Source organism: Parasteatoda tepidariorum, chromosome 1 (assembly GCF_043381705.1).
Source record: "Parasteatoda tepidariorum isolate YZ-2023 chromosome 1, CAS_Ptep_4.0, whole genome shotgun sequence".
Lineage (NCBI taxonomy): Eukaryota > Metazoa > Arthropoda > Arachnida > Araneae > Theridiidae > Parasteatoda > Parasteatoda tepidariorum.
In genome coordinates this window covers 51,476,634-51,493,050 of record NC_092204.1, presented here as the reverse complement: position 1 = coordinate 51,493,050, position 16,417 = coordinate 51,476,634, and the positions used below count along the sequence as shown (strand labels likewise).

Below are 16,417 nucleotides of genomic sequence, written 5' to 3'. Positions count from 1 at the left end.
CTTAGCTACATTGTATTGTAAGTTGGTTTTGTTTGACGTGGTAGTTGCTGTGTTTAATAATTCATTGAGAAAATAACGTTTCCTGGAGAACTCAAATGGGAAACTTAGTTTTGCACTTAGCAAACCAAATAAGTTTTTTTTTTTTTTTTTTTTTTTTTTTTTTTTTTTTTTTTTTTTTTTTTNTTTTTTTTTGATGTTAAAAGTTATTCTTATCTTCGCGTTATAAATATGGAAATTTTTAAAAATACTGTTACGTAGCCGGTTGGTGATTTTCCAATCTAGGGCCTTTAATGGCTCGCTTTTATGTTTGGCATCTTCTTAAATAAAATAAAATCGTATCAATATATATATATATATATATATATTATTATTATTATTCACTTTTTTTTATTTCAGGTAACAATTTTAAAGAAGTAAAAGCTTACATTATAATCGAAGCCAGCAGGTAAATTTTCAAAAAAGGGAGCGAGTCGTTAAAGACCCTTAGATTGTAAATTAACATCCAGCCGGTCGTTACCATAGGCGGTTAAAATTAAAAACTATCTATAAAATTCACTTTAATAAAGCAGCTGAAATACGTTTCATTTAAATTTTAAGAGGATCAATAGGAAAGGTAAATGTATAAAATTTATAATGCTTTATAATAAATAAATTATTATTAAACTAGACATGTATAGAAAATTTAAATTAAAACAAACCTTTGGCATTTTAATTAAATAAGTTAAAATGTAAATTATGTTACGATATAATTAAAGATGTCGTAACAATCTTCAGCGTAATGGAACGGAATGTAAACGGTAAAACTAATTTTTAGTCTGTTGTGAATTCGTATAACTTACTAGTGTGAAAAACAATTTTTTTCTTAGCTTATTCTAACTAGTAAATGATAATTAGATTTGTAATTTATGATCGATAAAATGTAAATCAGTCATCTTGATCTTATTTGTTTGAAATTAAAATTAAATCTGGAAATGATGAAATATCATTAATTTTTAATTCAACATATCAACAAATAAAATTTTAAAATTGTAATAAAGTAGAAAAAAAATAAACAACTTTATGACCTTTTTTAAAAAATTTTTTCAACTTTATTAAATTTTAAATTGTTTAGAATAATTCTTTATTCATTTTAATTTAATATTATTTATCTTAATTTCATGTTTTATAATATAAAGAATAATTTTATAAAGTATAAAATCCTTACAATCTATGACACAATTTTTCTAATAATAAATTGATACTATACTATTTTTATTAAGCTTTTGGTAAAATCAGGGATTTTGTTTTTACTAAATGAGAGCAGCATAAACATTCTCACAAAATCATATTGTTTTAATGGCTCCATCATACTATTCCAATGTTTCCCCTCTTTAAATAACATACAAGTTTCAAATTCAACTTATGTTATTGGTAAGAGGAGAACGTCGTAAAACAGCAAGAGTTATGTGCAAATATTCTTCAATGCAGACTAACATAACACAAATATTTACTTACGGATTGAAGTTATTTCTCGCAAGGTCGGGACGAACATAAACATACATGTAATGACTTATTCAGCTAAATTCAGGAATCGTTGGAGACGATAAATCCTATGAAAACAAACAGACGAGAGGAGAGTTAAAGGATATCTTGTAGAAAATCGTTTGATTTTTATTGATTTGATTTTTAATTTTTTTTAAAACGTAACTTTTTAAAAGTTTATCATTTTACAGTTAACGGTTGTTATTCGTTTGACTGTTGGTTTTTCCATTAATTCAATTCATAATTTTCACATGACGTCATTATTCTTTGTTTAATAATAATTCCTTTATCAATAATTTAAATATTTCTTGCAGAAAATTCAGCTGCAATAGATAGAAAAAATTTAAACTCTTTTAAAGGAATAGAAAATACAGTTCATGATTTTCACAAAGATAGGAAATATTCTTAGTGAATGTAGTTTAATCGTTCTACTTTAAATGCCCTAAATCAAATTTTGAATGTTTAGGATAAATTTTTATTTATATGAAAAAATGACCAAAAAATTATAGTTGGTGCAGCGCTGGAATATATTTTGTATATAAACGAAAAGTTTGTTTTAAAGACAATTGAATTCTACAAGAAATCGTTTATTTATAGCAAAAAGAGAAATAATGTTTCCATTCTTCTTCGAAGATGAAAACCGATTAAACTTTTCATTTTGTTTACGAACGGAATCGTCAGAAAAGTTCGGATCTGTCTCAAAAAGCTCCGTGTCGGAGAACTAATCCAGTCACTATGTTACAATTTTGTCATCTTGTTGTCGTGAAAGTTTAATAGTAAAAATTCTTCTAAACTTTGTAGCACAATATAGTTGTGCTACTTTTTGATTATATTTAAAGCTACTATTTGATACGATTGAACGTATTGATTTTCCCCTAGTTTATAATCACACTTTAAGTATATTATTTGCAAACGATATTTTATGTTTATAAAAGAAATAATTATCTTATTAAATTTTTTATCGTCTGTTTAATTTCATATGTTTAGTGTGTTTAATACATTAAGTATATTCGATTGTACGTGTTATGCATGTCAGTACATATTATTTCTTAAGGAATTAATTTGTTGAAAATTCTTCTCTCAGTTAATATAATAGTTATGTCTTTATTAGGTAACTATGTTCTATATTATGTGGAAATGTTTCATAAATTTGTTCATATAAATGAATATAATCAATGAAAACAGAAAAGGAAGTCAAACTAAAAAATTTTAAAGTTTATAAAATTATTTTAAACACTGGTTGCAAATTAATGTTAGTATTCTCTTTTTATTATTATTTAATAATAATTTATTTTTAATTCTTTTATAACGTTGAAGGCTTGATAATTAAATTCTAACTCCTAAAACCATTGCTATATATTATTGACTATTAGAATAATGGAATATATTTTATGTTGATAAAGAAAAATTAGCAAAATTTTTATGCAAATATTTTCAATGATACCTTCCTTTATTAAAAATATTATTTTAATATTGAATTTTGTTTTACTCAAATAAATCTGTTTTATATCTATTTGTATTGTTTAGAGTTTTAAAATCTGCGTTTTTGAAATTGTTTATATGAAAATTATTTATTTTACTAATGCATAAAGTTTTATTTTTAGCATAAACATAAAACATATACATGCTAACCAACATAATAACGTTAATAATAACTTCCATTTAATACAATAACATTATTTTGATCTTATTAAACACATTTTTTAAGCAGAAATTGTATTTACTTTCACAAATACTTCTAACGTATGAAAACGGCTTTAAAATTATATTATTCTTATTATTTGTAAAATGATTTTTTATTCTTTGTTGAAAGATTCAGACTATGAGAGTTATGAATTATGCTGATTTTGTATTATTATGATACGTGAAAACGATTTTCATTATTTTATAATAATGTATCACGTATTCAGTTCATGTATTCGTGAAATAGTTTTTTTTCTTCTTCTTCGCTTAAAGATTCACAGTCTGAGCGTTATGAATTGTGAATTTGTCTGTCAATGAAATTGTTTAATTTTGATAATTAAAAATAATTTTATTATTTTTATAACTTTGTGTAAAACTAGATTTATTTTTCTTTTTTTACAGAAAATTAAAGAAAATGCATTTTTTGCTGGTTCTTGTTCCATTTTTAAAGAAATGTTTAAAGCTATTAGGTGTATAATTAAAATTGGAGACTTATGATGAAAAGGTAAGATTAAATTTCAGTAGCGATATTAGTTAAAACAACATGAACGTAAAAATATGTATAGTTGTATGGCACTGTCTATGTGATACTTATTTAGGTTTAGTTTACTATTTACAAATATTCGCAAGAAAAGAGTTTGGTTTCCTGTTTGCTATTTTTTGTTTTGAATTTTCTGAGTAAAAATAAAACTTCAATTCTCTTCCCAAAGTCTACAATTAAAAAAAATTAAGATAAAATTCTAATTTTTGGTTAAAATATTATTGATTTAAGTTTGTTTTATGTAAAATTTAAAAGTTTTATTAGTTAAAAGTTTTTGTTTTAAATTTTTTATGCATCATAGGAGAAATGTTAAGAAAAAAAATAATAAATAAATAAATCCATTATCTACATTTAAAGCGAATCAATTCAATTTCTCAAAATTCAAAATTTTGTAACGTGTTATTGTTTATTTATAATTTCTACAATTTTTTTTCTTCAAAATATTACATCAAAATAAGATCGGTTAAATCTTTTTTAAATTGAACGGTTGGGCATTTTTAAAAGCTGTAACCAGGATTTTACCTTTATTATTTTAGGTTTGAAGATATAATAGTATATTAATCAATGTAAAAGTGTTTAAGAAACCCTAAAACACCAGTCCCCCCCCCCTTATTATACAATAAGAAAATTACTTATTGATAAGAATTTTTTATACTAAGTTGTCCAATTACGTCCTAAGTTGTCCAATTTATAAGTAATTTAATTATAATTCTACAATTATACATAATTATGTTAATATAATTAATAATATAATAGGTATATTAAATGTTATGATTAACTATTATAATTTTGCTTTGTGAGAAGTTGAATTGAAATACTTCCAGACCATTAAGTGTTATAAAATGATAAAGATGGTTTCATCTGGTACCTTAACATATATCTTATTATATGTATAAATTGTAAGTTGTTACTTGGTGTCATATGACTTTCGTGTAAAAATAAGCCGTTTTAGGTATCATAATTTTATTTTGTTTGTCAATTTGAGAAAAAAAGTTGTCCAGTTATTTATAAACTTAACCGCAGAAAATGAGATGATATATGTATCAGTTTAAGTGAAGTTTTAAAATTAAACTAATTATTTTAATCACCGCTTGTCATCATTTCCAGTATTTACAATTAAAATTTTAAAATGCACATTTAAAATTTATATTATAAATACTCTCCTTTGTCAAATATTATATTGAACATTCTATGTTTGGCTCAAAATATATTTCCTTAGGCTTGAAAATTTAAATTTTCTTAGTAACCAGTGGCCGGTAGACTCGTAATAACTTACCTGTCACTTTTACCTCAAACCTGATTAGTCGATGACTGATATCGGTAGGTCCTTCTCATTTAATAGCCACTCTTTGTTAATATTGTCTTTTTTTTTTGCTTTAATAAAAATATATTTTTTAAAAAAAATTCATATTAGAAATAATCTATGGCTATAAAAAGTGACTCAATTATAAACTCAATTATAATAAATATGTGGCAAAATTTAGTTCGACATACTGACTTTAAACAACTTTTTTTAATAATATTTGAGGAGGCAAAATACAATTAATGTATACTTTGAAATAAGTGAAGAAATATGTGAGATATGTTAAAGAACTGAATCTTGATCCACGTGAATCTTTCCATCACAAATTGATGGATTCTGTAGGATTAAAATTTTGAACGATGTCATTGAACATTTTATTGAAAATTGATGTACTTTTGTCAATAAACCCCCCCCCCCAAAAGGAAAAGAAAACCATGAGAAAAAGTAACAGGCTGCTTATTTAATTCGAGTCGTTTTATTTTATTGACTCGCCATGTGGACTGCGGTTATTTTCGGGTTTATATTTCCTATCGCGATTTGATCATTTTAAAATTATTATTCCTTCAATATAAATTATTTACTGCGATGTTTAGCTATTTTTATCTGTCAAATTCGCTTGCGACAAAACGTCTCAAAACAACTCCCATTTCATTCTATGCAACGAAATATATTCTTTGAAATAGAAAAATGTCTGCTTTTATAAGACAATGCATCATTCTTTATTGTTTTCCATTTTTTATGTTTTTGTTGAAATTGTTGTGTGCTTCTTTTGTTTCTCGTCCTACGCCTGTCTATACTTGTCATCCTCCATCCTTATTCTCTCTATGGTGTCCTTTCTATTCCCTATTTCACACTGAAAAACAATTTTCGTAGAAGGGGTACGTAAAGTGATTGGATTTTCTGCTGATAACAGTGACGGGAGGTGCAGTGACAGAAATAATTCGTTTTTTAGGGTGGAGATATAAATGTTGTCGGAAGAAATTATTTAGAAAATGAGACGAATAGATAGGATGTGTCAGGAACACACATTTATTAAAGGGAGATGGAATTGAATGAAAATATTAAGTTATTTGTGTTTCTTTATATATATTGTTGATCACCACCCCCTCATTTCACTAAAACATGGATTTTCATTTGAGAATTTCCGATAAGTTGCTTCTGTTCTCAATTTCAATGATTCGGTACTATCTTAGAAGGGAAAAAAAATTTATCATATTAATTTTTTAAGATTGAAATTGTTATTGTGGTATATTTAATGGCATCACAACGAAAATCTGTTAGTTTAATTATTTTTAAAAATTCAAAAAAGAAAAACAAAACTTTTTTTTTTAGTTTTAGATTGTAATTGGTTTAAGCATAAATTTTAAAAATTATTCTAAGTTCTATCATATAATCTATAATATAATTAGGGATAAAAAAAATAGCAGTTTCCATCATGTTATATTTCACTTAAAGTAATAAATAAACATATAAAAAAAATATAAAAAATAAATAAACATATAAAAAAAAGCGGACCACATTGAATAACTTTTGATCTAATGATCGGATTTTCACGTTCTGGGACTCAATCGTAATGGCTCGAGAGGGTGACCTCAAATATGCTAATTAATAAGTGCAGGCAATATTTTAAGTTACGAAATCTGACGCATAAACGTACTTTCTCTCAATAAGTTTTCGACATATTCGGATTTCTGACCTTAGAAAAACAGGGGGTGATCGCAATCTTGAAAATATGGTTCCAATAGTTTGGTCAGGAGAGTCTTCCAAAGTTTGGTAATGTTAATTTTACTTTTTGCGTATTTCACTATATCTCGAGAGCTTTTAAGCAAATTAAAAAACATTTTGCACGCAGTTATAAAAATCGTATATTTTAAGATAATTTCATGTGAAAATAGCTTTAGTAAATGTTTTATTAGCTTTTATTATTTTATTTAAAAATAGTCGAATAATTTTTGAATTGTAAGGTATACAATTTTTTGCATCATTTTAAAGAGTTTAATTTTTTGTGGCAAAATAAAAAATTTGAGCAAAATCGGTTGAATAGTTCTTGAGAAATTGAATTTTAAAAAAGTCAGATATTTAAAATTCGATTTCTTCGGAACTATTCAACCGATTTCGCTCAAATTTTCTATTTTGCCATGTAAAACTACTTTCTTTAAAATGATGTAAAAAATTTTATACTTACAATTCAAAATTTTTTCGGGTATTATTTAATAAAGTAAGAAATATTTTTTTAAATTAAAATTTATTTTTAAATTAAAATTTATTTTAAATCAGATTAAACGAATTTTATAACTGCATGCAAAATTTTTTCAATTCACTTAAAAAGTTCTCGAGTTATGGCAATATACGCAAAAAGTAAAATTAACATTAAGGGGTCCAAACTTTGAATAGCTCTCCTGACCAATCTATGGGGACCATACTTCCCAGATTGCGGTTATATTTTGGGAATCAAAAACCCAAATCCGTTGAAAAAGAGGCGTGCTTATTCAGAGAAAGTCCGTTTTTGTCTCTGATTTCTTAACTTAAAATATCGTGTGCACTTAATTATTGGCATATTTGTGGTTACCCCCTCGAACGTAAAGATCCGATCATTAGATCGAAAGATATTCAAAGTGATCCGTTTTTTTTTCCACACTGTATAGTAGAAGATAAGATAACATTTCTAATTTAACTTATTAGTGTTCTATGTGAGCTTAATTTGTAAGATGTTACAGGCTCAACATGTAAGCTATATCCTCCTATATTTTAACCAGCGTGTATTCAGGGATGTCATCAACACTAACTGGTTAGTTAGCAGACAGAAAAGTCATGTATACTCGCTCCTTTATAAAACCTCAAATGAAAAAAATAGGCAATTAAGGACTGAAATCAGGAGATCTGGAGGAATAAAGACGAGAAAACAACAAATCGATGTCAATGTGGAAGTGCGTCATCTTGCGGTAAAATTAAAATATTTGAAGCATTTCGGAAAAAAGTGCAATTGTCAGAGCATATTCAAAGAAATTAATTCTGTAATGGTATGTTCAACGAAAAAGGAACCGGCTACAGAGAATTGAAAAAAGTGGTTATCTGCACAGTAATTAAATCCAAAATTTGAAATGAACCTGTCAAAATTCTTGAGAAGTGAAAGTTATGCGAAAAAATATCACCTTTTTAAAATTCAAATATTCGAAAACTATTTGGCTAATTTCGATCTAAATTTGATTTTAATTGGGTAATTTAACATGAAGTAAGAAAATTATAAGTTGCAATATAAAATCTTTTTGATCATTATGAAATTAAGAAATAGTGAATAATTGTTAAAAAATATTTTTTTGCGTAAAATTTATCTTTGCATAAACGAGTTTATAATTGTGTTCCATAAACGTGAGTTGAATATTTTTTGAGGGCATTTAACAGCTCTAGAGGTAAACCGAAAAATAATATTAACTTTTAGAGTGTAAATTTTTGATCTCTTTTTTGACATGCTGAACATCTTTACTTTCTACTATAATATTGTAATTACACTCCTAACGAAAAATTTTGTAGTCTCACTATAGTTTTATATCTATAAACAGCATTTTTTCTCTCTGCAATCGTGCTAGGCTATTTTATATGTATTTGAACTTAGCCCTCTTACTTTTTATTTTATAAAGTTAAAGGCTCTATTCCTTTTTCTATAGAAGCATTTTAGAAATTCCCATTTTTCTCAAAAAATAATCATGTAGTTGCCTTTTTCCTCAAAAATATAAATAGGTTAAAATAGATCACACAATAAGAAAAAAAGATTGTAATCATTTGCTGGCAAATCTTATCGCATGTGATTTCCCTCAATTCCATTTTTAAAAGCGGTATAGTCCATTATCCTTTAGACTAATGTACTGTATATAAAAAGACTAAATAAATAATATAATAATAATAATGAAAAATTTTTAAAAAAATTACTTTAAATTTTAATTTTTTTTTTATTTCTTTTTATATTGTAACAGTTTAAAGATTATTTTAATTTTTTTCCCTATAGAAGTAACAAAACATTTTTGTCATTGAATTTACCATTAGCTAAAAACTATTCGATTTTTATTGTTTATAAAGAAATAAATTTTGAAACCCTTTATGTTTAATTCTAATGGTAATTTATCTTATCCTTCCTTATACATAAAATGAAATACGAAATACATTTTCTGAATTTCATTTCCTAAGCTATTTGCCCGAAGCTGCTCTTCTGAAAAGCTTTGTAAATAAAGACATTGAGGAAATCCTCATAAATGGCTGAATAATGGCATCCATCCTACTTTCGGGCGGAAATAAAACTTGCTCAAAATTTATTTTAGTTAGCAACGCAATAAATTGTAGTTGGTGTAAAAATAATTCAAGTTGTATTATTTTTGAATGTTAACTTTTAAATTAATTCAAATGATTAGAGCTTTTATTGTTATTTTGGATTTACTTTCAAAAATAATAATTGAAGATTAAGAGGCAAGAACGATTAATGTCCATAAGAGCTAATTCTGAGAAAAAACGAATTTCAAAGTTAGAGATTTTTTAAAAAGCAAGCGTACGATTGAAATCGTATAAATAAAAATGTACACGAATGTCACAATTATTTGTTTAAAAAATTTCAAAATAAAATTTGCCATTTTTGATGTTGGAAAAAATAAAATTTGAAAGTCATCGACATTTTTAGACATGAACGGTTTTTTTTCTCAAATATTCCTCCCCGCTTCCTCATTAGTTGTACCATTGTCTTCTTCACCTTTTTTTTCTTCTCACATATAGGGCAGGAACCGTCTTTTCCCAGCACGACCCATCTTCATTATGTAATAACTCTCGAGGAGAACCGATTTACTCCGATATTGATTTGTCAAAACTACCATCAGTAATTCTCAAAATGCAACAGATGACGAGTTAATCATCGTTTTTGTGGAAAATGAACAAAAACCGTTCTTCCTTTTGATCTTCAATTTTTTTTGCTTTTAAAATTATTTTAGAACTTCTCCCAGGAACTTGCAAAAAATGTTCCTTGAATTTGCAAAAAATGTTTGCCTCTTATTATCTCTATTCATGTTTGCCTTGTTCCTTCCTTTATAAAATGCAAGACGTATAGCGAATCCTTTTTGGGGAGTTGCATATTTAGTAAATCTAATGATATTTGGTTCAAAGTAAATATTGAAATAATAATCTACATTAACTTAATGGGGAGTTTAAGTCTAATTTTGCCCTATGAGACAAATCTACTTTTTTTAAATTTATTTACTTGGTATTTGAGAAGAATCACAACGCTGCTCTGGATTTTTTGATCATTAGGAGGTGTGGTAGAATTGTGCTACGATTACAATTGTAATTGATTTCACGTAAAACCGTCGTTGAACAGCTGACCCAATTTTGTGTTTACGACTACTGTTGTTCAACTCCTTAGCCAGGTAATTTTGAACCCAATCCAGAAGAAATTTGCCTTCGTGGAGGACTTTTTGATGGATCTAACTATTGAGAGGGAATCTCAATAGTTTGTCTAACTCAGAGTGGAGAATTGTCTAACTCAGAGTGGGAATTAAAGGAATTAAAAAATTAAAAGAAGGCGGTATAGCAATCAGAACGTTGACTAAGAGTGATGCAAGGAAAATCAAAGAAGAATTTGAAGAGCAGGGTCTGGATAAAAATTTTAAATGTCAAATCCCAGCCATGAGACTCCCTAGAGTCATTGTATTTGATATAGATGAGACAATTAGCAAAGAAGAGCTCAAAGAAAAATTAGGAGATCAGAACAGTGAAATGGTCGATGGGAAATTTGAAGTTTGCTTCTCTATCAATGGCAAACTAGGGAAACATTGGGTGATCCTAACGGACCCCTAGCGTCTTCAAGAAAATTATGAGAAGGACAAAACTTAAAATTGGTTGGTCCGTTCATCGGGCCAAGGAATATTTAAGACCACTTAGATGTTACAAGTGTAACACATACGGGCACATGGCTAAAGATTGCTTGAAAAACGAAAACTGCGCAAACTGTGGCGAAGAGGGACACAAGATGAACGAATGCAAAAATAAAAGTAAATGTTTGAATTGCGACTTCGCAAACAAAAAATACGGCTCCAAATTAAATAATAATCACACGGCAAGACAAAGATCGTGTCCATCCAACCAAAGAGCGATTGCAGTATTGAGAACAAGAATTTCATATTGATGATTCCCCAAATTTTGTGAGCTGACTATGGCGTCCTCCACCCTTTCCGGGTGCTCTCAATTTGTATTTGTATTACAATTGTAATTCATATTTTTAATTCATTTATTTGTAAGACCGACAGGTTGTCAGTCATCCTTTTGTAAAATTTTAAATAAAGTTCAGAATGGTTTCAGAGCCTTCCAGTCAGAGGGTGCCTCGATGGGTCGTGGCGTGGCGGTCGTCTCTCGGTGCAACACTCCTGGTGAGTCGTTCGCAGCCGAGCATGGCACCGCCGCACCCGTCTCGGGCTTGTCCCTTCGGCCTCCTCTGTCCGTCGAACGACAGTGTTGCTCTCGTCGGGCGTGACTCGGGGCCATGGAACCACGTGTCCATGCACCATTGGGTCCTCCGACTGATTCGAGGATTGCAGCTACGATAGTCTTCACGAATTTCCCGGATGTCCCGCTATGGGACGGGTCGGGGTTAAGCCAAGCTAACTATTGAGAGGAAATTACATGAGAGTAAAACTACGAAACTCTCCCCTCGGTTAGCCTGACAGCAAAGGGACTCTAACCCATGATCTGTCCATTACTGAGGATATTTTACATCCGCCCTGTGGTTGGTGCGAGCAGGGTGCGGAATTCGTTTCGACCAGCCGTCGCTGGGATTCGAACCCGGTTCACCTCATTGGAAGGCGAATCTCCTCAACTACCACGGGTCTATAGTGATAGTGTACGATAACTTCAGTAATTGGAATTCCAGGTGATGATCTATGATTACATGTCATTTTGATTGCAGGTAATCATCTAATCACAAACAGCCATTATAATTTCATTTCTTTATTTTCATTGTAATTAAAATTTTCCAAAAAACAACGCGAAATATTATCAGTCGGAAAATATTTATTTATGAAATGTTTTTTTTTTTAATTTTTTTTTATTTGAAGAAATACAAATAAAATTGCATTTAGAACTTCGACATCACAATGACAAGTAATTAAGTAATTATATTCCTGGGTAATGATTACTTGTATCCATGATTTATTGTTAAATGTTATTATAATTCATTACAACAAATAACGTTTTTTCCCAACTGGTCCAGGTTTAAAATCGTAAGATACACATGATGTTAATCCATTACATCATTTACTTGTCTTATAAAATGTTTAGCGTGCATTTCACTGATCTTATTTCCTATTTCATGCATTCTTATTTCCTAACAATCGCTTTTTAACATTCGGGTAAAAACAAAACTAGCTTGACCTTGTAACGGATTTTGTTCATTTCACAATACCGAATAAGCAGATCTGTGATCTCATTTTATCACGCGTGTTAGTCATCATATTTTCTTTCTTTTGATCCCCCCCGCCAGAAAGATCACTTAGACTTGTGGTTTATACTGTAGCAAATTTCATTCACAGATAAAGTAATTTCTGTATTTTGAAAGGACAGCTACCTCTAAAATTGAAATTTGAGGCAATTTTGTATGGCAAGTTTTGGTTGGTGAACTTTAAAAAGAAGAAAGATGTCACTTGAATATGACTTAGGATCATAGGTAAAAATGAAGAAGTTTTCAATGTATTAATGTGATCTATCCCTGCTCGCTTCGCTCACCAACCCCCGAAAATGCTTCTCAATAAGTTTGGTTTTTTGACGATCAACATATTGTTACATCAAAATAAAATAAAAATTCTTAAATTTAAAGATTCTAAAACTTTTATGGTATAAACGCATTTAACCAAATCCAGTTTTCTATTCTTTTGGGGTGCAAATTAAATTTTTCATTTTTACCATAACAACTTTATCACAAACTTTTTTTTTTCTTTGAAGTTTTTACTTAATTTTTGGTTGCTGTTGCTATAAAAACGTTTTTGCTATATATTTTGCCAGCGGGTTTATTTAGCAAAAATCCAATACTTGATATTGCTTTTGAGTTTTAAGTATTTCTTTACTTGCATTATTTTAATTGCATACTTTTACTGAGCAAAATTTTACAAATCAATTATAATTTATTTATTGTTTAACCACTATAAAAATGGTAACTAAAAACCTTTATCATGAAATTTTGCATTATAAGGTTATATCATGAGTTTACTTTATAATGCAATGAAGGAACACCACTTTTAGTGTTCACCACTAAACACCACTTAAGCCTTTCTTTTGAATATCAATCGAAATTACCATAATTATCTTCTTCTTTGTCGGCGCAACAACCCCTTGCAGGCCTTGGCTGCCTCAACAGCTGACAAACGCCAACACCTCCCATCCATGGCAACTCCCTTCCATTTTCTAATCTTTATACCATGGGGCCGGGATAGCCTGGTCGGTAGGGCGCTGGGCCCATATCCAAGAGGTCGTGGGTTCGATCCTCCCCGGCCGAAGACTCCCCGTGTAGTAAATGGTGACTGATGCACGTTAAATCTGTCGAGTCTCTAAGTCCTCCATGTTCCCACAACAAATCAATACTTCTGGGGGTACTGATCCAGGAGTTTCCTTGTCTTCTGGATTGGTTCAAAATTACAAGGCTACGGGTTGAACGTAAGTAGTCGTAAACCCATGAAATTGGGTCGGCTGTTCAACGACGGTTATAAAATAAAAATAAAATCTTTGTACCATAATAATAACAGAGGATAATATTAAGAAAGGTTGATAAATATATATTATGGATTAATACCTTAAAACAACAGATAAATAAATAGTTTGCTTGTAAATACCGTTGTAACTTTAATTAATTTTATGCTGGTTACAGTCCAAAGATATCGTGATCTTTTATACATATACGTGATTATATATTACGATTTTTCTGTTTATTAAGCATGCATAGTGAAGCTATAATTCTGTGGGGGGCGGAGTTATCGACCACACCAACCTTCATCTATCAAAAGGTACCTCTGTCCCGCAGTGGACTGATCGTTAAGACACGGTTCCCAGCAGATCACCGAAGCCAAGCATCACTGACTACGGTCAGTGTGCGGGTGAGTGACCACTTGGATCAGTCTGCGTAGGGACCGAGGGTGTGCGGTATTGGTCCTCGTTAAACTGTGCTACCGTAAAGTGCTCGACTTCGCGCGCAGGTCGTCGGGCTACCGAAGCGGGGGTGCCATCCCTTCCGCAGAGGATCAAAATTGTGATGGCATGTCTGCGGATCATCCTCCGGGATGTTTCCCAGACCGTCGCCAATAGCCCATTGTGCAGCTCTAGTGCGACGTAAAGTAACAACAACAAAAGGTACCTCTGGTGAGAAGGTGGTTCACCACAGTTCTTTTGATCAAAATAGATATAGTAAACTATTTTAAATAAAATAAATTTAATAAGCAATAATAATGTATTTCTCATTATCGATTTAATCAAAAATTATCGATTAACCATTAATCGATTTAATCAAGGTAAACACTTCTGACGTATTTTACTGTGTCTTCTTTCTGGTGATTTTAAAGTTAAAATTTCTGAAATCAAACTAAGTTTAAAGCTTAGAATTTCCGTTTCCGTTGATGCGTGTTTATTTAAATTGGTTTGTTAGTTGCTATTTAAAATAGATATGAATGTTTTAAATTAAAATGTTGCTGGTAGTGAAAGCAGGAATGAATATTATTTTATATCAATCATTAGTTGCAAAAATGAATGTTCCAGTCTAAGATTCCTTGCAAGTTTAACGATTTCACATGAACCAGGCATACATTTTTTCTTCTTCAAAGTTTTAATAAAGATAATTCAAACATGATTCTTAATTTCAATTTAACAGTCAAAGATGTACTTTAAAAGTTTTTGTTAGTCTTTTCTAAGTATTTTATAAATTTTTAATCTTTTTTTAAAGTTTGAAAGTTAAGTTATAATTGAATTAAAAATTCATCTAATGTTAGATTTTTAAATTGTTTTGAAAGTAGATTTGTAAATATTAATTTTTTAAATCTCAAAACTGTACTTAAAGGAATTAACTCAAAAGTAAATCTGTTAAATAAAGTATATGACTAATTGAATCAAATAAAAAGAAAACTTCCATGTAATGATATTGGTTATAAAGCTATTTAAAATTTGTATCATTGCAAAAATACACAGAATCTTGATGCTATTTTTAGGAATCATCTTCGAAAGCTGTATCAAGGGGTTGGTTGCCATAGCAATGGACGCGCATTGATCCGTTCACAGGTTTGAGATCGAGCAAAAGACCTTGCCCTACATTCCTGTTCACTAGTGTATCAACTTGTTTATTTATTTATTTATTTTTTGCCAAAAGAGTTTTATTATCTCAGCAAATATCATTTGCTACATTTGATTTACTTCCGCTCAATGTTTTTTACATTTTTTATAATTTATTTGATGGGTTTGAGATATTTAATTTAAGCTCCTCTTGTTAAAAGAACAAGGATTCGGATTAGAATTTTACATCATTTTTTTTAGTTTTCTTACGATTTAAAATTTTTATAATTATTTATCAAAATATTTTCAGACACAGAAATAATTTATTGAATGAAGTATCAGGTAGGATTCTCTTAAATGCTTATTTTTTAGTTTTCTTTTAATATCGTTTGTTATTAGAAGTTAATCACATTTAATTAATGCTTTTCTTTATAGCTATTATTTTTACCTGCTAGGTAAATTTAAAAAATACACCTTATTAAAAGTTTGGGTATTACACCTTTATTAGATTCCTTATCAAAAATGAAATTTAAAAAAAATCTACACGTTTTCCTTTAATATCCACTTTTTGCAAACTTTTTTTTAACTTTGATTAAATTTTATTTTTTTTAAAAATATATATCAGAATTAATCTACGGCTACAAAAGTTAATTCCACAATAAAAATATTATAAATAAATGACAAAGTTAAGATAAACATACTGACTTTAAAAAACTTTATGTAGAAATATTTGGGCAGGCAAAATGCATTTTATATCTACATTACAACTTTGAAATATGTGAATTGTTAAAGAACTCACCTTCCACATAAATCTTTCCATCACTAATCTGAAGGATCAATATTTTGAATGGTGCCATTGGGACTTTTAATGAAAATTCTGTTTTTCAGGGTTTTTTTCTACACTGACGAACTTTTATCATTATCCGAATTCTAAGACACTGCGTTGGAAAAAAGTGGCCGTTTATTTATTTAATATAAGTCGTCTCCAATAATTTTATTTTATTTTATTTTATTTTATTTTTTTTACTCGCCATGTGGTGAGTTGTTATTTTCAGATTTAGAGGAGGGACACTGATAACAAACTAACAATCGCT

At 29.0% G+C, this 16,417-nt stretch overlaps 1 protein-coding gene across 2 annotated transcripts in view; it reads left to right on the top strand.

The window, feature by feature from the left end:
* Positions 1–16,417, top strand: part of LOC107443818 (rho GTPase-activating protein 39) — a 109,836-nt gene that overhangs the window by 12,402 nt on the left and 81,017 nt on the right. For both annotated transcript variants that reach the window (XM_071180108.1, XM_016057818.3), the window contains exon 2: positions 3,607–3,709. In XM_071180108.1, the coding sequence (XP_071036209.1) occupies positions 3,699–3,709 (11 nt within the window). In that variant the 5' untranslated portion in view covers positions 3,607–3,698. The remainder of the gene's footprint in view (positions 1–3,606; positions 3,710–16,417) is intronic.